This window comes from Mustela putorius, unplaced genomic scaffold (genome assembly GCF_011764305.1).
Source record: "Mustela putorius furo isolate JIRA1106 unplaced genomic scaffold, ASM1176430v1.1 tig00000450_pilon_pilon_pilon, whole genome shotgun sequence".
Taxonomy (NCBI): Eukaryota; Metazoa; Chordata; class Mammalia; order Carnivora; family Mustelidae; genus Mustela; species Mustela putorius.
In genome coordinates this window covers 23,278,300-23,300,462 of record NW_025421385.1, presented here as the reverse complement: position 1 = coordinate 23,300,462, position 22,163 = coordinate 23,278,300, and the positions used below count along the sequence as shown (strand labels likewise).

The window sequence follows — 22,163 nt, the reverse complement described above, 5'->3', positions numbered from 1 at the left end:
CCGGTCACGCGCGTGTGGATACAATGACATCATCTGTTTGTACGCGTCGAACTAGCTTGGTGCAGGGGCGGGGCTTTACGTCACTTGAGTGACGGGCCCTGCGCAAAGCCCGGAGCCTGGAGTCCGCTGGGTGGGCGGACTCCCGAGTATGCTGGGTTGGACCTTTTTGTGTATTGGGTTGTTGAGGAGCGAGCTTTAGATTCTGAGATATCACCAGTGACTTAGAAGGATTTAAGAAAAAAGGTGGGAAGAGATATTTATGAACCAAAGTGGATCGAGTTTTGGTGTGCGTGTCGCAGGTAGTGCATTCATAACGCACAAATGAACAATTTAGGCACCGACAGGGTAAGGACTCGTAAGATGTTTAAACCTAAAGAAGTGTCTTTTTTAAAAACTCAAAAATGCACAAGTAGCCGTTCTGGGGTCATTTACAAGTTAGAATCAAAGTATTTCCCATTCATAATTGTTCAAAATCTGCTCTTGCGTTTGGGAATGGGGAATAATTTGCATTTCTCCTGAGTTAGTTACACTTCTCCCCTCCTCTGCTGTGAAATCCCTGGAGAGTGAGCCACTGCGTCGGGCGTCCTAGGTAAGACACTCGGCTGCAGACCTCTCGGTGCCCGATCAAATCTGAAGGCATCAGTGTATCGAAGTCCTGTAAGGCACCAACATTTTCGCTTGTATTTCCACGCCGTGGTAATCTCTGCGATCCGCGGTCAGCATCTTATCTCGCGTGTTACGGGGTGTCCGATTCTAACTGGGAACCGGACACCAGGGCGGGCCCAGAGCCCGGGGGACGGACGCGCCCGCCGGGGACCCCCGGTACCAGGCGCCCTGCCCGGGGTCTGAGAGGCCACGCGACTGCGCTCGTGGAGCGTTAGGGTCTCCGCTCTCCTCCTCCCTCTTCTCTTAGGCCAGCGCCGCGCTTTGTTGTCGTCGAAGCCCTCGGGAGGGAGGGGGAGCCCGGCAGGGACGGCTGCGGGAGTCCGCCCGGTCCCGGGCCGCCGCGCGCTCCCTGACACCCACGCCCGCAGTCCCGCGGAGCCCGGCGGCGCAGGCGCGCGCGCGAGCGAGCCCACATAGACACACACACACACGCACACACACACACACGCACGCACACAGCACACCCGGGCCTGCCGCCCAGCCCTCCCCCTGGGCGGGGACGCGCCCGCCCGCCCGCCGTCAGCCTAGGTTGAGGCACCCTGCGTGTGTCTATAACTTTGTGCTGCGGCCGCGGCCGCCCTGCTCGTGGAAGGGAGGAGGAGGAATGTGGAAGACGGCGGCGCGCAGGCTGACAGGCGTTTCCTCAGGCGGGCTGCGGCGGCGGCCGGAGCGCCTCTCCTTCGCGGAGGCTGCGCGCCCCCTCCTCGCGGTGCCCCGGGTCCGCGCAGAATTGTGCGTCCTCCCCCCCTCGTCCCTGAAGGGAAGGAACTGAGGTAGGCGCCGGAGCTGTGCAGCGGGGCGGTCGCCTTCCCGGTGACTCCGGATCTGCTTCCGAGCTGGGCCAGGCGCTTCCCTTTTCCCTCCCCGTGACTCGGTGTGCGCGCCCCCCTTCCCTCCCGTTAGTATTTTTAAAGGACTTGAGTGAAGGGGGGAAAACTGTCAAGATGGCAGCAGCGGGAGCAAGGAGGTGATGAACGTGCTGGTCCGGGTTTTCTGGTAGCCCGGGAGACTTGGCGCTTCCTGACCTGTTGGAAGATTTATGTTCCGACTTGCCCCCTCCCCCCGTCCTTTCCTGGGAAGGGGGTGGAGGGTGCAGCGCCTGCGGGCACATAAACCATACAGACCCCCAAAGTGGTCGTGCCTGCTTGGCTCGGCCCTTTGCAAACACCCGCCGCGCTGGTTGCCCCCCTGCTTCCCGTCTTTTTTCTGGAAGTGACAGGAGCCAGTCCGCGCTCGGACCTACGCTCGTCCTCCTGGCCCGCGGGCGAAGAGGGGAGAAGGGGGCTGCCCGCGCTGTCCCCGGACTCGGGCCCCTCGGCGGGGAGAAGAGGGTACAAGGGGGCGCGGAGGCGGCAGGGCCGGGGACCAGCAGAAGAGCGGAAGACGCCACAGACTTTGGCTGCGGCGCCGCGGGAGGCACTTGAGCGGGCCCGAGCGAAACATAAACAAACGCACGCCCGCCTGGGCTCCGACCGCGGCTCGGCTGCGCCAGCTCTGGCCGCTGCCCGCTTTAAAGGCGCGGCTCGCGCCCCTCCCCCCGCCCCCGCCCCTCCCCCTTCTTCCCCGCCCAGCCACCTAGCCCAGGAGGGACCTGCAGATCGGGCGGCCCCGGTGGCGGGGGGAGGGGGCTGCCCCGTGCGAGCCCGTCGATTCGCTCCCGGCTCCCCCGAGGCCTGGCCAGGGGGCGGTGTCTGCGGCGCCAGGTTCGCGGGACGCACGTCTCCAGGTCTGCCTGTTTCTGGGAGGCGGGCGCCGTGCGGCCGAGAAGCGGCGGCGGCGGGCGCGGAGTCGCGGAGGACCGGGCTCCAGCCCGGGATAACAACTCTCCTTCTCTCTTCTCTCGTGCTTCCCCAGGCGGCGGCAGTAGCGGCAGCGACTCCTGGGAGCCCGAGCCTTCGCGGCGCCCCCGTCCCTCCCCCGCCGCACCCCGCCCCGGCGCGAGAGGAGAGCGCGAGAGCCCGAGCCGCGGGCGGGCGGCGAAGATGGCAGAGGCACCGGCCTCCCCGGCCCCGCTCTCTCCGCTCGAAGTGGAGCTGGACCCGGAGTTCGAACCCCAGAGCCGGCCGCGCTCCTGTACGTGGCCCCTGCAGAGGCCAGAGCTCCAGGGGAGCCCGGCCAAACCCTCGGGGGAGACGGCCGCCGATTCCATGATCCCCGAAGAGGAGGACGATGAAGACGACGAGGACGGCAGCGGTAGGGCCGGTTCGGCCATGGCGATCGGCGGCGGCGGGAGCGGCGCGCTAGGCTCTGGGCTGCTCCTTGAAGACTCGGCCCGGTTGCTGGCTCCCGGAGGGCAGGACCCCGGCTCCGGGCCAGCCCCCGCGGCAGGCGCGCTGAGCGGGGGGACGCAGACGTCGCTGCATCCTCAGCAGCCACTGCCGCCGCCGCAGCCGGGGGCGGCTGGGGGCTCGGGGCAGCCGAGGAAATGCTCGTCGCGGCGGAACGCCTGGGGGAACCTGTCCTACGCCGACCTGATCACTCGCGCCATCGAGAGCTCGCCGGACAAACGGCTCACTCTGTCCCAGATCTACGAGTGGATGGTGCGCTGCGTGCCCTACTTCAAGGATAAGGGTGACAGCAACAGCTCTGCGGGGTGGAAGGTGCGTACCCACCTCGGGCGGGCGGCCGGACCCGCCGGGCCTCCTGCGCAGTGCGAGACGCGCCTTCGATTCATCGGAGCGCGCCTGCGGGCGCTGGGGAGAAGGGTTGGCACCGAGAGCCTCCGCTGTGAGGTTTCGGGGGATCTCTGTGACCCCCAGAGGAGGGGAACCTGGGGTCGGCCGCGGAGGGTAGGGCGGGGAAAGGAGGCTTCCGAGGAAGCCTCGGGCATGGGCAGGTGAGGAGAGGGGGCGAGGGATACCGGCGAGGGAAGGACTGGCGGACGGGAGTGCGTTTGCTGGATTCCCGGGACGACACAGACGAGGTAGGTCTTCGGCCAACTTCGAAGTAGAAATCAGCGGTAGTGGGGATGCGGGAAGGGCTTTGCGGGTGCAGTGAGAGGATGTGGGGGTGTGCTTGGGACTTGGTACCCGGAGGAGGGGTTGGATTTGTGGTTTCCAGTCGGTTACAGAGCATGGTCGTTGTCACTAGCTGGGTGAAAACCCTTGCGTCGAAGTTTCTGGCTTGTGGGTGTTAGTTCCCACAGGCACACCGATCCCATTAGAAAAAGCAATGCTTGTAAACCTTTTCCTGGCAGAATGTCTTTACTTGCCTGTGTTGACACCTTTATTCCTTAGAGATGTTTCTCCAGTAAGCCTGCCCCCGAACTTGAGATGTTCTGAACCCTGGAGCGGGCCAGCCCTGCGGCCTCCGGGCGGACCAGCCACACCTGCTGCTCTCCTTGAGGCTTGGACTCTGGCGAGGTTTGAGGCCTGGAGCTTCACCTCGGCCCTTGGCAGGGAGGTGTGGTGTCAGGGCTGGGCCGTAATGGCTTCTACCTACAAGTGAACCAGAAGAGAGGCTCCCTACTGTTCCTTTTCAGCCTCTTGGGGCACTGGACACGTGGTAGGGAGAGAGGTGTGGAAAGGCCTATGATGTAATGACTTCCTGCAGTTGGGCATCCAAACAGATTAACTCCTGTGCCCCTGCTGGGCTGCTGATACCCAGCTGCTTTGCTCTTCCTGCACCTCATCCTCCTGGCCTCTTTCCCCAGGACATGAATGTGTCTGTACCAGGCAGAGGAGTCCTGTACAGTTGGAGACACATACGGCTTATCAGTTGCTTCTATTTGCAAGTTATCTTTTTTTTTTAATTAATGAGGTAGTTCCTTCCTCCTTCAGTCCTTTCCTTCAAGGTTTTTTGGGGAGCCCTGCATCTTCCTGGGTTCCAGTAGGTGTACAGAAAGAACAGTTTAATCTTGGTGGAGAACTAGAACACAGGAACCTGTATGTAAAAAAAAAAAAAAAAACTAGAGAATTTAGGGTGTTGAGTTTTAATTTGTTTTATTTAATTTAGTTTTTTTTTTTTTATGTTAGTCACCATACAGTACATCATTAGTTTTTGATGTGGTGTTCCACGATTCATTGTTTGTGTATAAGACCCAGCGTTTCAATGCAATAGGTGCCCTCCTTAACACCCATCACCAGGCTCATCCATTCCACCCCCCCCCCAAATCCTCAGAGTTTTAATTTGCTTAAAACAAAACAAAACAAAACCTTGCAAACAAAGTATCTGCTTTGTTGCTGGTTTTTTTTTTCCCCCCAAATTTCTTATGGCTCCTATTGGAGAGGACTTGTTGAGAAACTTTAAAAGCTAAACGTGTGCTTTGAAGTTATTCCCCATATCTATCTTCGTAAACAGCTGCTGACATTATGAATCTTACATTTGATTTAATTTTATAGCTTTGCAAAGGAATGCCAGTTGTGTGATATGAGGGTCATTTACAGAAAGCTTGAGCCTTTTCAAAGCAGTGCTACTGTGGTATCTTTTAAAACTGAGTTTCCAAGTGAATAGCAGATTGTTAATACCAGGGTACAGTGTCAGGAAGGGGTGAGTTTCAGGGTCTAAGAAAATGGATATAGGCGTTTGGAATATTTTTCATATTTCTCAACTTGAAATTAGTCCTGTGTATTTTGAGTTTGGTGCAGAGAATCTGCTAGTTAAAAGTTAGTTAGCTAACCTAGTTAAAAGTTAGCTAACTAACTTTTAATGTTGGGTTTTTACTTTTCCTTTGATTTTTAAGTTTACACAAGTAGTTTAATCCCACAAATAACATCTCTTGTTATTGTAGTTAAAGAGAGTAACCGCTTAATAGCATTTGATTTTTTTTTTTTTTAATCTAGGTGGGAAAGTAGTATTACCAAAAGTAGCCATGAATTGTGATTTGGTTAATTGTATTTTCATGTAGCTAGTGGGACTTGCAATAGAGATTTTGGGCCTAGTCCTAGATTTTGTGGTTTTATGTCCTTAACTTTTTTTTTGGGGGGGGTCTCATGGTTTCTTTTTCCTTCTCTGATATCTTATTTCTCTTTCTCTTTCTCTCTCTCTCTTTTTTTTTTGTTGAAGTATAGTCAACACAGTGTTAAATTAGTTTCTATTTCATCTCTCTTTAAAACTTATGAAATATTGTAAGTTGAAACTCAAACCTTAGTATGCTTAATACAGGACATAAAGTAAAATATTTTTTTATTTTATGTAAGTAGAATTATTTTTACTTTAAGATTTTACATCAGTTCTATTTCTCAGTATCACATGGCAGCTAATCCTTGAAGACTGTGGGGATATAATTTAGTTAAAGAGTTTTTGTAAGATGACCTTCATCAAAAGATGCACCCATGCAGGAACTTCCAAATCTTTGATGATGAAGAAAGCCCTTTGAAACTGGGGCTGGTTTCATATTCCGATTATGACTAATAGCCAGCCTTTTTTGTGCTTGTGGTTTAGTGGGGGTGGAAGAAGAGGGAAAAGGGAGAGGTCAGGAGCTAATTGTGACCCATTTCCATGTGTCCAAGTTTCAGGAGTCGATTCCTATCATGATTAGTCATTTTGAGAGCATGCTTGTGCATTTAAACCACACTACTTTCATTCTGAGTTATGCATTAGGGTTTTTAACTTCTGAAAATGTCTAGAATTCAGGTTTACCTCTCCTAGTCCTGTGTGCACAATGGTGCAGTATGCAGGGTTTGGGCCTTACTTCTTTTGTGGCTTTTTGGGCTATTACATTATAAGATCCTGTCACCAGAATTATCACCCTAAGATTAGAGGATAAAAGAATTAGAAAAGAGGCCTTGGAGATCAGAATAAGGACTACTGGTTTGAAGCCCTGGTTGCATATTTGGATCACCTGGAGCTTTTTAAAAACTATCAATATGTAGAAAATTGGTTTTAATTGGGTGGGTCTGGGGCTTAGCATTGGTGGTTTTTTAAAAATTTTTGTCTTTTAAGTTTCTCAGGTGATTCCGACGACTTGTTCAGCCAGAACGAGGTTTGCTGAGATAGTTCAGCTCCCTGATTTTATAGGTGAAGAATCTGGTTCTTCAAGTTAAGGACTTTTCTAAGATCACACAGCTAGTTAGTATTTAGCTGTAATTCTGGAGATTTTTATTCTTTATCACCCTGTTTTTCTCTTTAAATTGACCAGTTTTTTAAAGGATTTTTTTAACTAAGTAATAGATAGTCTTACATAAGTGGAAGATGCTTTCCTGAAAAGCGTATTTGCTTCTCAGTCTGAAAACGTTTTGGTTATTAGTTTAGCATCAGAAAGAGGAATATCGATGGAGCCTGATCGAGTTTATTACATTTGTATAGCCATCCAGTCTGTCAGTACCCGTACTTAGGAACTACGAAGTGATAAAGGGGGCAGAAAAGATAGCGTTTTAACAAAAGGAGGAAGTTCTTGTTTCAGGTTCTAGGTTTGTCGGATACATATTGTGCCAGAGAGAGAGGTGATGGCTATCTCACAGATTCCCTTACCTCAGGCATTAAAGTAGAAATGAATAGTCAGATGTGGTTAAGAGGAGAGAAGGTTACATTTTCTTTAATTCCGATTAAATTTATTTGCACTGCACCACCCCTAATTAAACTGCTCTGTTCTCTCGGTTCCTCCCGTTGTGGGGCAGACCTCTAGGATTCCAGGGTTTACCTGTTAGGGCTTATTTATCTCTCTCCATCTCCTCACACCCACACACCTGCATTTCCTGGGGGATTAGGACACAATTACATGAGGCAGCCCTGAGTTTCTGTGCTGTTTCTCACAATTTCACAAATGTAGGCTCCCGTGCGTGTGGCGACTTCTGCCGCTGCTCCTCTGGAGGGTAATTCGGCAAGAGACGACGTCTTCATTCCTGTGAGAATGTGTGCTCTTACAGCTTCTCCCCAGCGTGAAAAGATGAGGGCCTACTGCCACATAATGCCTGCTGATGTTCACTGTTCTTTAGATTAATGCATCCAGTGCCTTCCCAACAATACTGGATTAAGAAAATGTGATTTTTAACTCCAACTTTGATTTTAAAAAATATGTCTTTAACATTTCAAAATGACAAAATTGTGGTAATTCCATATTGACTTGTAATTTTGGCCTCGGTCACCTTTTAGAGTAACTCACCAAAGGGCCCGTTATGGTCGTGTGTAAGGAATCTGTCTTCTGCTTGGCCTATGTTGCCAAAATGCTGTTTTGTAATTTCCTTTGGCAGTACTGTCTTCGTCAGTGATTCTCAGCGAATAGACTTCCTCTTCGTACAGCAGCAGTACACTAGGGGGACTGTTTTTCCTCTTTTTCAAAGCTGTGTCATCGACCTATGAAGTGAAGAAATTGGCCCTTTTTAACTTTGATCTGTGAGCCCTGTGTAGCAGAGAGACTCTTTAAGAAAGAAGCTAAGTGTTTGTTTTGATATGTTTATCTCCTTCTTAGAAAATGAAATGAAACTATGCAGACTTATTTTTAGGAGATTTTAGGAGGGTTCTATTTTAAGAGAATGACACCATAGAAGAACATCTTGTAGTTAAACTTTTTTATATGCATGATTCTTACTTAAAACCTGCAAGATATTTTTATTTGGAAAATTAATGAAGAGTCCTTGTCCTACCAAAAAGTCATTTATTTGGTCTGGAAAAAGCTTAGCAAACACTGTCCATCCAAAGATCTTCATAAAAATGCCAAGGTAAGACCGTTTCATTCTGTACATTCTAGTAGGGCACCCTACTTACCCACTGCCTATCAAGATTAGATTCCCAGGGCTAGAGAGAATATGGAATTTATTTTACTTCCATATCTTACCCATCTTGCCTGTGGGGGAACAGACTCGATCCGATTTTTGACTCCCCATTTTGCTCCTGACCTTTTCCTGTATCACAGGTCCTGAGGAGCCACTTTGCCTTTTTGCTGCTGTAGAGGGAGCTCAGAATGATATACATCGGTGGATTTTATCTCTAGATTTCTGTAGGTGTATGTGGATTAGTATCAGCAGACATTATAGCTGGTGTACAGTAAGTGACTACAAGTTAGAGAATACCTTTTTACCTGTTTTCATCACATGTCCTTTTATTCATTCAACAAATACTTACCAAGGGCATACCGCTCACAGGGCATTCTGCTGGGTCTCAGGGATATAGTAGTAGCACAAGGCAGAGGTTCAGTTCACAGGATTCAGGTTCTGTTGGAGGAAGACAGAAAATAAACATGCAAATCTGTGTTCTGTTAACTTGTCATTGTCGTTCATTGTCTGCCTTTTCTTTATGTCTGTACTTCTGCTTTCCTCAATGCTTCAGCTCTCTGCAGAGGAGTTACTGGCAAAAGGCAAAGTTGGTGTTGAACTCTGGCTTGGAGCTGGTTTTTAATTCTCTGCAGGTTGTCTTCAGCTTGCTTTGGAGATGCAGGGCTGCTAGAGCATGGCTCCTGTGGTTTAGGTCTATTTGGGAGAAGCTGGGGCTTTCCCAGGGCCATGTGGATTAGAGCACACCTGCGGTCCTAGCCTGAGATGGGGGTCTCCAGTTCTGTCTTGTGGGGCCTGGTGTAGGACTGGCCTCCCTCTGGAGTGGAGGTGGAGCCTCGATACAGCTGACTCATCCACATTGCTTCTTGCCTCAAATTTAGAACTGAGAGAGGTTTAGGAGATCATCTAACTGCTTCATTTTACAGGTAAGGAAGCAGGACAAGAACATGTGAGCGACTGGCTCAGGAACCTGCAGCTGGCAGCGATGCAGCTAAGAGTGTGTCCGCGTGAGCCCTCAGCAGCAGAGTTCTGGCCTGTCTGCTGTTAACCATTGTGGTTTCACAGCTGTTCGTGTCAGTGCCTCCATTTCTGCAAACTCTTACTTCATTTGCTCGCTTCTGCTTCCCCTCCTCTGTCCTTTAGGCCGGCTCATGGTGGAGTAGCTGTGTTGCTTTTTTAGCATTCTCCATCAGTGTTCCCAGCTAACCTTGCTGAAAAAGCCATCTATCTCAAGCCCACCCCACCCTCCATGCCCAACCCGGACTCCCACCTATTTCTTTTGTCATTTTCTGTGACTCCTGCATATTCCCAAGGACAGTGTAAGAGCCTCCAAAGCATGGAATGTGTCTACCAGACAAAAATATTTCTGATACTCGGAGCTGTTCTTTGATTCATCATGTCCTCAGCCCATAAAGATAGTCTTGTTCTGGGACTCTGAGACTGAAAGATGATGTGACTCGGGAGTGAGGTGACTTCATGTGTAGAGTGTCTTGGATACTTGTAGCTATGAAGTCTTGGACCTCCTCACATTAATGTTGATAGGATATAGTATAATCATAAAAGGGTGCTCTGCCATCCAAGGCATTTCTTGCATTGTCTTGTTTCCTTGTATTCCGAGTCCCTGGAAACTTCATTAGTGCCAGTCACTGCCCATCGCAGAAACTGAGGAGAACCTTGATCTAGGAATGACTTCATTCAGAGAAAGTTGAAATCAAGTGTGTTTCCTGTGTGTATCCCACTGATGCCATGTCAATATGCACTGTTTGAAAAGGGTCACTACAGGATTGTTCAGCCTACAATTCACTTACCACTATTTACAGGAGCAAAGCTGTTGTGTAAAACTCAGTTTACCACGATGTTCTGCTTTGAAGGCAGAAGTGCCAGAGGTACTTGGAGTTTTTATCTGCGGATTGGAAAATGAAAGTCACATGTGAAGGAGGAGGAGACAGCAAGCACTCTCTGAGTGGATCTTTTCTGGGCCAGTGTGTAGCTCTTCCGAGTCAAGAGTTTTCTAAATAGGTGGTTTAGGCTGTGATTATGATAGAAGGCCCCAATTCTGATGGCATCGTGACGCCAGCAGACTCAGTATCTTTAATCATTTTATTCTTAACCAGACAGCCTTCACTTCTTTGTATCACAATTTCCCCAGTTGGAAAAAGCAGTAGCAGGCAGCCTTAGAATATTGTGATGTATCACTCTTTCTTGATGAAACACAAGAGTATGAGTGGTGCATGTTTCAGGCTGGGATTTTCCAGGGAGCGTGCCTTTCACTTTCTACTCAGACTTTTTTAGATTTTAATCTTGGGACTTTTGCTTTGCAGTTTGTCAGTTACCATTATGAGATAACATAATGTGAAATGGACTAACTTCCCTTATGGGCTGTGGTCCTTCTAGTAATTGTCTATGATGAAGAAGCCAGGTTATCTTCTAGGGGGTCACCATGCCGCGTATCCAGATGCACTGGAGTCCTGCCGTGGAGAGGTGCGCACAGAGCCAGGAAAAGTGGTGGCACAGTTGTAGGGGGCAAGGCCGAGGCAGGAAGTGACTCCTGCTCCAAACAAATGGAATGCATTAGCTTTCCTTTGGGGTAAACCTACGCTAAATCCAGCTTATGGCAGTTTTTAGTAGTTGTTTGGAATTTTTTATTTCTTTGAAGACCTTTGCGTATGTGTGTTGGGGGAGAATCTGCATCATATCTTTCATTGTGTTTCAGATGTCTAGTGAAATTAATAACTTGGCTCCTGAAGCCATTGATAATTCACTTTAAACTCAGAGCCAGCAGAGGGAGTACACAAGTCTTTAAGCTCATCTCAGGTATTTTTTTTCCCCTAGAAAGCTAAAATAATACCTTGATTAAAATAGAAAGAACTATGATATATAGTGCTTTCATGTAGGTTTATATCCTCATTAGAAAAGGATAATTTGGGGAGGAGGCTGTTAAAAACCCAAGGTAATTTTTTTTTTTTTTTTAAAGGAAACCTTGGTCTTCTGCGACCCATGGTCTACTTTCCATCCCCAGATAGTTAAAGCACTTTTAACTGAAAAATATCCTTTCCTGTCTTTCATCTTTTTTGCTGTTCCATTCCTGATAATATATGTGTTTATATCTAATACCAGATTTTTCTATGTCAAGTGTCTGGGCCAGGGGAGTGTTGTTTTTTTAGTGCTATTTGGAATGGGACTTTTTTGGGGGTGTGTGTGAAGATGTTACTTATTTGAGAGAGAGTACACACGTGCCAATTTGGGGATTAGAGGGAGAGAATCTTTGAAACAGATTCCCCACCGAGGGTGCAGCCCATCTTGGGGCTTCATCCTGAGACCCATGAGATCATGACCTGAGCCAAAACCAAGAGTTGGAAGCCCAACCAACTGAGCCACCCAGGTGTCCCTTGAATAGGATTTCTGATATTTTCCAAGACTTCACAGTTTCCCACTGTTGATAGAAAGGCAAAAGATACATTTTTTGCTAATTAAGATTGGAAGTAGTCCACTGGTGATTATAACTTTGAAATTTTTTTGATATTTCTGTAATGCTGTGGTTTGTCATATCCCATCACTTTTTGGTGGTGGTGATGTATTTTATTTATTTATTCTAAAATATTTATTTATTTATTTATTTATTTGGGAGGTGGTGAAAGAGCTTGTCTGTGCCTGTGTGTGGTGGTGGGAAGGGGCAAAGGGAGAGGGAGAGAGAAACCCAAGCAGACTCTGGTGATTGAGAAGTCCCATCTCACAACCAGGAGATCAGGACCTAACCCCAAACCAAGGTCGGAAGCTTACGTAACTTGGCCACCCAGGTGCCCCACTGTCATGGTTTATTTTAATTTGGGAGTTGTAGTGGGTTGAATATTGTCCTCCCAAATTCATGTCCATCTGGAACCTCAAAATGTGACCTTATTTGAAAAATAGGGTCTTTTAAGGGGTAATTAGTTAAAATTAAGTTGTACTGAATTAGGGTTGGCCCCAAACCCAATGTCTAGTGTCCTTATAAGAGGAGAGGACAACTAAGATGCGCTAGGTGCTGAGAAGCCTGTCTGAAGACGGAGGCAGAGGTTGGCGTGATGCAGTTACTAGCCAAGAAGAGTACTGGCCATTGCTGGGAGCCACCTGAAGCTAAGAAGAGGCTTTTAGCCTCTTTTAGCTTTTAGCCACGCTCCCCCAGCCTTTAGAGGGTGCATGGCCCTGCTGACAATTTGATTTTGGACTTCTAGCCTCTAGCACTGTGAGAATAAATTTTTGTTATTTGAAGACCCTGAATTTGTTACGGTAGCCTTAGGAAACAGACACAAAAGCATAGAGATAGAAGAGAGGGACAGGCAGGGTTGCAGACAGAGGATAAAAATATAGAGTTTTACTTATTTTATTATTGAGGTATAATTAATATATAACATTGGTTTTAGGTATACAACATGCTGTTTCAATTTTTATGTATGTCACAAAATATTCAGCACAGTAAGCCTACTTAAGGTCCATCAGCACACAAAGTTACAAATTTCTTTTTTTTGTAATTAGAACTTTTAAGATCTAGTCTCTTATTTGACAACTGGAAGTTTGTACCTTTTGACAACTTTTACCCATTCTTCAAGCCCCCCCCTCTAGGATTTTTTTATTTAGATTAAAATGTTAATCATTCACAGGTCATTTAAAATTCTACTTCATTTGGCTGTACGGACAGAAGGGAGGCATGAATTCACCTGAGTTCCCAGTTAGAATTACTAGAACTTGTTCTACTCTCTTCTTTCCCATTTCTTTTCTTTTTTTCTTTTTTTTCCCCAAGATTTTGTTTATTTATTTGACATGCACAGATCACAAGTAGGCAGAGAGGCAGGCAGAGAAAGGGGGGGGCACGTGAGCGGGGCGTGGGGGGGAGTAGGCTCCCTGCTGAGCAGAGAGCCAGATGCAGGGCTTGATCCCAGGACCCTGGGATCATGACCCAAGCCGAAGGCAGAGGCCTTAGCCCATTGAGCCACCCAGGGGCCCCTTCTTCTCTCCCATTTCTAATGTGTCCTGGGCTCCCCCTCATTATACCACCCTCCCCCCTTACTGAATTTATTTCTTGGCCTATTTCTTGAAGCTGGTGGAATGGCTGTACTTGTGGAATGTGGGCTTGAGGTTTATAGTAAGCCCATGAGTTCTGGCTGAGAGCTTTGGTCTAGAACAGCTAGTCTTTGAGGGGAGAGAGGAGCCTACTGTCCTCAGCAGAAGGATAGTGTTGAAGAAGAATCCTTTCTTTACTGCCATGACCTGAGGGGATAAGGTTCGTTGTCATTGGTGATGGTAGTAAGGCTATCCAGAATCTCTCTGGAGTCCCTTCTGCTCCTCCTGGGCTTGGTTCAGGGACTTTCAGTCTCTTACACCTGAGGCTTCAGGTGTATGTCTCCTCTGTGTACATTTATGTCCAAAAAACCCAGGCGTCCTAATGAAGCATAGAACACAGAGTGGTTGTCCTCTGTAGATAGTACCAGAATGGAGCCATATATTTGGTTGCTTGATGTATATCAAACAGAGCAAATGATGTTGAAGAAATACATCAAAGACATTGAATCAAGTAATTTGATGTCCATAATGGGAAAAAAATGATCTTGATACCTGTCTTACATAATTTGGTGTAATTGACACAACTTAGTTCATAGACATACCTGCAAAAAGAAAAACGATCTTAAAAAAAAAAAAAAAAGTAGCAGCAGATACTTTCTAGGTACCTGGTAGGTGTTTGGGTTGAATTGTTCTGAAGTATTTAGGAATCAGAATTGTGCTGGTTCATCTTATATTCATAATGATATTTTTGGGAAGGGGAGCCAGGATGACTTTTACAATAAAAAGGAATCTACACAACCACGTTTTCAGGCCCAGGCATAAATAACAATAGTAGCTATGATTTATTGAGCAATGGGCATCAAATGCACAGTTGGGATTTTACATCTGATATTGTTCTTGCATTGTAGGCTTTTCAGTGTAAGTCCTGATTTAAAGACCAAGAAATGGTTCAAGAAATGGTTCAATTTATTATTACTTTTCTTTGATTCTGGAGCTTTTGCCTTTTCTGCTATGCTCTACTGCCTCCTAGAGTGTGGGTAGGACTTTGGGTTGGGTGGGGAATGTACAACAATGAAATTAAATAACTGCGATTCATTTGGCAGGATTCATTTGGCGGGAAGGGTTGTGTGTGTTTTTTTAAATTTAGGTAAATTTGACATGTAACACTAATTTCAGGTGTGTAACATAATGATTTACTACTTGTATATTATTGCAAAATGATCACCACAAAAAGTTTAGATAACCTCCATTACTACACATAATTACAGAATTTTTTTTTCTTGTGATGAGAATTTTTAAGATTTACTCTCCTGGCAACTTTTGCACCTGCAGTTCAGCATTATTGACTCTAGTCACCATGCTGTATTCTCCGTCCCCATGACTTACTATAACTGCAGGTTTGTACTTCTAGAAAACAGCTGCCATTTAAAAAGTTGCCATGTGCCACATCTTTGTGTGTATTACCATTAAATCTTCATAGTAATCCTCTGGAATACTGCTGTCTTGAATGCTTGTCTGCCGAGATGTGGCCGACTGAGGTAACCCTCTGTGTGCTGCTAGGGGAGTGGACTTAGACTCATGATTTCGGCTCATTTCCTTGATTTTATTAGCTAATAACTTAAGAATTGGGTCTGTGACTGGCTTTTAGTGGGAGAGTAGAAGAAATGGCATGAGAATTCTGTCAAAAACCTGCTGGTTTGGTGATTCTTGTTTCTGATAGTCACTTCCTTGCTTGGCCATGGTTTACTCTGGGTCAGATGTAAAGTGTTGTTACAATTAGTACTAATAGAGTGCTACATCGTATGTAGATATCCTTTGGGTTGGGCTTTTATCTCTGACCAATTTCTGCTTTGGGAGAACAGGGCATCTGTACTTCTGTTATATTGTAGGCTTCAGGTAGGTAGATGAATGGAGACAAGACCACCAAGAAAAACAGATTTCACGGGGAAAACAACTTGTTAAGTAGTTCCTGGCAGAAGTTTGCCTGCTGAATCAGGTCTTGTAACTGAAGTATTAAAATATTTTGTGTGCTGGTTGACTCTTTGGAATGGAGTTACTGTCGGCTTTAAAGGCAGGTAGCTTGTCAAGACAGAGACAGAAAATGTTGCATAGTGCAAGGTGCTGGCTGGGTTAAAGTGTTTATCTCTCCTGAAAAGTTTACTGCTTTTATCTTTAAGGTAAAGATATGTATGGGTAGGACCTAAAATGATGGTTTTAATTGGCTAGGGGAGTGTAGTACTCTGTGCTCTAAGATAAAAACATGGCTAGCAGAATACTAATCCTGTGTGTGTTGGAAAAAACTTTGGAACTCTCAGTTTCATAGTAAAGATAGGTGAGTTGTGTCTGGATAGTGTCCAGAAGATAGACTGAGACACTATGATAAATGTGGAGCAGGTCAAATGGTTCTGCCTGATAACTGAGTATAGCCAGGGTGCTGGGGAGGGTGATGGGCCCGGAGGCAGTTGCAGTAGAAGGTGGCAGTGGCCACAGTGGACTTTTAAAGGTACAATTCTGGGTAGAAACCTGAAGTCTATGGTGGGCATAAAATTATATCCAGTAGAACTTGTTAAATGTCTTGAAACTGGTACGGCTTCAGAAAGATCAAGTGGATAGTTGAGTCATCAATTCACATAAGTCAAATCTCAAACTGCTTTTAGCCTGCAATGTCCTAATAATTGATTTTTAAGATCATATTTCTTTCATCATAAATTATCTAGATAATTGCCTCAGCTCCATATTTCATATTAAGCTCAGCTGAGTGATGTTTAACGCATCCTGCTCAATTCTTCTTTTCTTAAGTTTTAATTTTAATATTTTTAAAAGCTGATACATTTAAATTTTTTGTAATACTGTAATGGTTTTATAAAGTAAAACTCTTTCTCTAGACCTCTCCATTAGAAGTTGTTCTTCTCATAAATTGTTTAAAAACTTTTTAACCTAATTTAAAACTCCTTGTTGGTATAGATCTTCTAGAGTTTTTACCTCATAGGATAGCTATCCTGGGACTTCTGCCAGCATTTATTTCCATATCAAGGATTTGTTTTAATCTCACCCTTCATACATTTGCATCTGTTTTTAAAATATTTTATTTATTTATTTGAGAGAATAGGAAAGACAGAGCAGGGGGTGAGGCAGAGGAAGAAACAAGACTCCCTGCTTAGCAGGGAGCCCCATGTGGGGTTCAATCCCAGGACCTTGGGATCATGATCCCAGTGGAAGGCAACCACTTAAATGACTGAGCCACCCAGGTGCACCCCATTTGCATCCTTTTTTTTTTTTAAATTAAATATTTATTTATTTATTTATTTTTAGAGAATGTGCAGGTGTGCCTGTGCATGCAAGCAGAGGGAGCGGCAGAGGGAGAGGATCCCAGGCAGACTCCCTGCTGAACTTGGAGCCCACGCAACCCAGGGTTTGAGATCCTGACCTGAAATGAAGAGTCTGATGCTCAACCAGCTGAGCCACACAGGCACCCCATACGTTTACATCTTTATATTGGGTACCCCCCTTTTTGTTAACCTCCCAGTTGGTAGACTGAGAAGGGGGTGAGTCTTTATTCACAGTTTCAGTACAGTCTCATTAAAAGCGTTAATTTGCCATGTATGCCTGTACCCATCTTGCAAATAAACAGCAGACCACAGACTAAATTTTCAGTAAGATAACTTTTTAAAAAGTAAACATTGAAACTTTGAGCCCAAACATTCTGAATTTGTTTAAAAGAGTAGTGAGCAGTTAGATTAGGTGTACCATTTGTATAACCCTGAGGAGCCCAGAATGGGCATATGAAAATTGTGGACCTGATTATTTTAAGGTTCTCTTCGAGCTGATTCCAGGGTGAGTGTGCTTGCTTTGGCACACTTAGGTTCTTAGGCTCCTGATAGATAACTTCCTAGGTGAGCTAGGATAGTGTTTCTTGAAATTAGTGGCCTAGATCAGGCCTTCTATCTCCAACCCTGTCCAATAAAGATAAGCTTACAGCCTTCCGTTTGAATAGATGCATGTCCTCTGCTGAACTGAATATCTGAAGAAGTCCTGTTAGTCTTTTCCCTTTCCAAGAAGGAGCCTTATTTCAGGCTGGAAGTCTCTGTGTTCTGGGTCATGCTTTTGGCTTTGCCTGAACTTCACGTTAGTTGCTAAGGTGAAGTTTGGCACTTTGACCATAGGTATCATTTCATAGGGCATGCTTCAGGAGGAGGGGAGAGGTTTATTCTGATAGTCTCAGAATCAGGGAATGCTTTGAGTTAATTCGTGGGTAATTAGTACTGAATATCTGAAGTATCATATATTAAATTAGGAAAGTTAACTTGTGGTGTTAGTGAAAACTATGGCTTCTAAATGGATTTTAAAATAATTAACAAATGGGTGTTTTTAATTGAAAATTATAATTCTCATTTTTAAGACAGATTTATCCACATTTTAGTTTTCTAATCAGATCAAAAATTGTAAATTGATGAATTGATTTTAACTGTTAGCTCAGTGGAAATATATCTGAGTTTTTCGTCTCTGGGCTCCCAGTGTTTGACCTGTTGGTGTGAGCAGTGATAATTCTACCTGATGTCTGTCTGTGTTACCTGCTCTGAGATTCTCTGCTCTGTCCATTGACTACCAATACTGTGTTCTGTTTTGGGTTCATCATTCTGCCTTAAAGAGGATCATAAAGCTTTCAAACATTGTTTTCCAGCTTAAGTCCTGCATCTATCCTAGTCAAGAAGGAAGAGAAGAAAATAACTTGGTTTTATCATCTGAATCACATGATTTTACAACTTTGAAAACTCCTTTGTCAATGTGGTTAATGGGAAGATAATTTCAGTTATCAAGTGCTCTGAGTTATTTCAATTTCCTTCCTCTTGCCTCCCCTTTAAAAATTTTTTTAAAATTTTGTTCAGGGTGGTAGATTTTCTGGCACATGATTTCCAAGTTGAACCTTCAGATGATTTGTTTGTGAGAGGTTAAAGCTGTTTGCCTCCAGTCCCTAGTTACTAACTCTTCTTAGAAAAATAAAAAAATTTATTATAAGGATTTACTGATATGTCCTTTGGACTGTTACCAAGTCTTTGACAAATGTGGACGGTTCTTTGATCATGTAGCAATTTCTGATTTTTGAACCTGAAACAGCCAACAATCCTGTTGATTTTTAGATCAGTCTCAGAATTTCAGAGCCTCAGTTTTACCTGTTGTCACTCCCAGCCACTCTCCCATTCTTTTTTCTTTCCTTTTATGTCCTTAGACGGTATGTAAAGGGGACTCACTACCCTTCTCTTTTTCCTATCCACCTACCGTTTCTCTGATCTTTCTCCTCTGTCAGTGATTTTCAGCCTTGGTTGGCTGCATTTGAGAATCACCTGGGGAGCTTTGGAAAACACCTGTGTTTAGGTCCCATCCTAAAACAATAGGTTAGAATCTCTAGGTATGGGGCCTGGGCATCTACATTTCTTGAAGTTCTCTGGAGGTTACAGTATACAGATACGGCTGAGAACCATTGTCTTAGAGAAATGAGATTTTGGTGGTGGAAGTTATCAACTATTTTAGAATTGACTTTTAGACCTATTTCTACCCTCTCCTCCATGGGAAGATTACCAAGTAGAGTTTGCTTCCTGGGAGCTCCATATAAAGAGTGCTGTCTAGTTGGGCTCTAAGAGAACAGTTGGTTTCCAAGACAAGGGCATCGTTTTTAAACTGTGTTTAATTAGGATTTCCTCCTCTACTTACTTTTATATAAATGAATGTGCTTTCTTTAACATTTCCAACTCCCCATCTATTTTTCTAGTTTCTACTGGACCCTAATTAACATATTTGAAAGTTTTCAGGAATTTGTAAAAAGAGACAGTGCATGAGTCATGTTCAAGTCATTGCATGAGACTTGAACACTGAGACACATAAATTTACTGTTCTTCTTTTGTGCAAACTAACCTGATATCCCGGGGCGGGGGTGGGGAGCTACCATATTCTGATGGCATTAAGCTAGTGGTTCTCCAGGTGTGATCTCCAGGTCAGCTGTGTCAGTATCACCTAGGAACTTGGAAATGCAGATTCTTGGGCCTACCTCAGGTGTACTGAATCAGAAACTCTGGACCCAGCAATCTGTGTTATAACAAGGCCTCCAGGTAATTCTGCAAGCTGAAGTTGATAAGCCCTACTTAAAGTCATTTGCTAAGACTGGAATTCCTCTGGTGACAGATTGGGAGTCAGAAATCAAATTCTCATGCCCCCTGGGCTTCAGAACCCTGACAAGAGTGGGAGAAGGTGAACAGCCATCTCACAGTGGTATCTGCTGAAATGTAACAAAGGTTGTAGCCCCTTGGGTATTGTAGACTTGCCACAGATCCTGGATGCTGTGTAGTTTTCTGTACAGGGCAGGGACACCAGCCTCTCTCCTGGATGTCCATGGTGAAGGAGCTGGTCAGGTACACAGGGGATGTGAAATGTTTCTCCCGCTGCATGTATTATGTTCTAAGGATTTGCATTGAGGTTGGATTCTTTTTTTGTGATCTTTCCCCCTTGTTTTGGTCTTGTGGGAACATTCTTAGTTTTAAGACTAGCATCAGACAGGGGAGTAGTCACAGTGACTCATCCACAGACAGACGTGGGACATGTGGGAGAAAGATAAGATTAAAATGTGCTGGGTGTAATCGGTGTGGAGGGTGAGTGAAGCAAAGAGGAAAGTGATGCAGCTCTCGTGATGAGTTCAGAGGCGATGCTCTGGGGAGGAGATGGCTTCCATCTTGGCTCACAATCCTACCAAGGCACACAGCCTCTCCCACTAGGTGAAGCCAGGTAAAGATCAAAACAAGTTATTCCTGCTGTCAGTATCATTGGATTCTGTAGTCCATTAAGCTGGGCCTCATGATCAGCCATATCAAACATAGCTGATGGCTTTAGGAATATAAATAGTGCAAAGAACAGTGGGTTGGCCGGACTTGGAAGTTCATTTTAGGACCTCTTAGCAGCTGCTTCAGAACGCTGAGATTCATAAATGCTCTTAAACCTGACACATTAAAAAGAAACAACAACACGGGAATAGTTTGTATTACAAATTCTTCTGCTGTTGGTAGCATACCTTTTCCTTCAAGAAGCTCTCTCCAAGACAGCAGGGCTTGGATGCTAAGCTTCAGAAGGACAGTGATCTGAGGTGTCTTGCTGGGAATGGGGAAGCCAGAAAAGTTTCTTTTTCTTAGATTCACCAAGATTCTTGAGAAAGATCGAGAAGGCAGGTTGAGGTGTTGAGTTATCAGAAAGTTCAGGCAGTGGTAGAGAGAACTGCGTCAAGAGATTCTGTCTGGAGCCAGTATTTGGAGGATGTCCTGAATGTGCCATGCACACTGTAAGCAGCATTCAGAGTTGGACTACAGGAGATTACTAGGGTGTTCTAAGACCAGAAGTCAGTCAGATGCAGCTGGTGGGGTGTTTCTCAAAGCTGTCACTGCTCACAGATGAAATGTGTAAACGTGTTAATTCATTTCCATTTTGGTTTCCCAAACGGATGGGTCATTTCTTCCATGTTTTGGGGACAGGGAAAGGGGAGTATCTTAAAAAAAGTCTGGCATCAAGGATGCATTTACAGAGGAGCAAAGTGCCGTAAGGAGCAGTTAGGCTCATAAGAAAAAGCCTGCCTGGCAGCAGTCTAGAAGTCTTGGCTCCCAGCCCAAGGATCAGAAGGATCTGAGTCCTTGGCTCCTGTGGCCCAGATCTGAAGATGGTATAATAAGGGACATCTGTCTGCTTGACCTCTCTTTTAAAATCCCCTCTAGGAGGCTGAAGAGGAGGCCTTTGGTTTTGAGAAGAAGGTCCCTGTGCCCTGACTTCTATATGCTGCTGAACTGGGGAGAGTTGACGTTGATACTGGAAAGCTTTTATCCCCTCCCCGCAAAAGGGGCAAAACCCAGTATATCTTCAGTCTGCATTGGTGTGAATTGAAGTGATACGTGCAGTCTCAGCCTTAGGTTTAGCCGTCATTTTCTTGACCATAACTAAAAGCTACTATTAAATGAACATTTGTTATGTGCCAGATGCTGCTAAGAGCTTTATGCATATTAAATGCACTTCCTCTTTACAGATGAGGAAACAGAGGTACAGGATGGTTGACTTGGCTAAGACCATATGGTTGGCAAGTGATAGAGGTAATATACCTGCATCAGTATGTCTCTGCTTTGACTAAATCAACTCTAAAATCAATGATTCAAGATTTAGGGACCTTTGATTTTATAATACTGCCTGAGACCTCACTGGGCTGTTCCTCCTTACTACATCTCTCAGGGGTTTAAGAGTAGAGAAAGGAGGGGAGTTTGCATGATCTTGTGTTAAAATTGAGACAGTTGTGTTCTACCTGGCCAGTCACTCTTGCAGAGCCCATGAAGAACAGACTTGAGTGTGAGGTTGGAGACAATAGACTTTTTTTTTTTTTTTTTTTAAAGACTTGCATTCCTGTGAAGTATAATTATTCTTAGGGATGGGAACTCTGCAAACTGCCTGTTTTCTCCAGGCTGCAAAGCAGATGCAAGTAATATTCCAGGGAGGGTGACCCAAGTCCTATTTTGCAGATGGAGAAGTGAGACACAGAGATGCGAGAGGACTGTGTTTTCTCTCCTTCTCCCCCCGGGAAAGTGAAAGCAGCCCAACTGTGTTCCCCCACCTGGTGAACAGCTACATCTGTGTGGTCTGGCTTTGGAAGCCAGTGGATCATTTAGACCTAGTTTCCTTCGAGCCCCAGAGTATTGTGTCTGATGGTTTAAGAAGGTGACCTGAAGTAAGCAGGTGTTAAACGATGGAAGCCTGAGGAGGAAGAGGCTAAGTTGTAGTGGACATTACCTGATT

At 45.4% G+C, this 22,163-nt stretch overlaps 1 protein-coding gene across 1 annotated transcript in view; it reads left to right on the top strand.

Annotated features, from left to right (window-relative positions):
• Window positions 1-2,244: 2,244 nt before the first annotated feature.
• FOXO3 (forkhead box O3) overlaps window positions 2,245-22,163 on the top strand; it is a 124,921-nt gene continuing 105,002 nt past the window's right edge. The window contains exons 1-2 of the mRNA XM_045080234.1: window positions 2,245-2,392; window positions 2,521-3,266. Coding sequence (XP_044936169.1) covers window positions 2,649-3,266 — 618 coding nt within the window. The 5' untranslated portion in view covers window positions 2,245-2,392; window positions 2,521-2,648. The remainder of the gene's footprint in view (window positions 2,393-2,520; window positions 3,267-22,163) is intronic.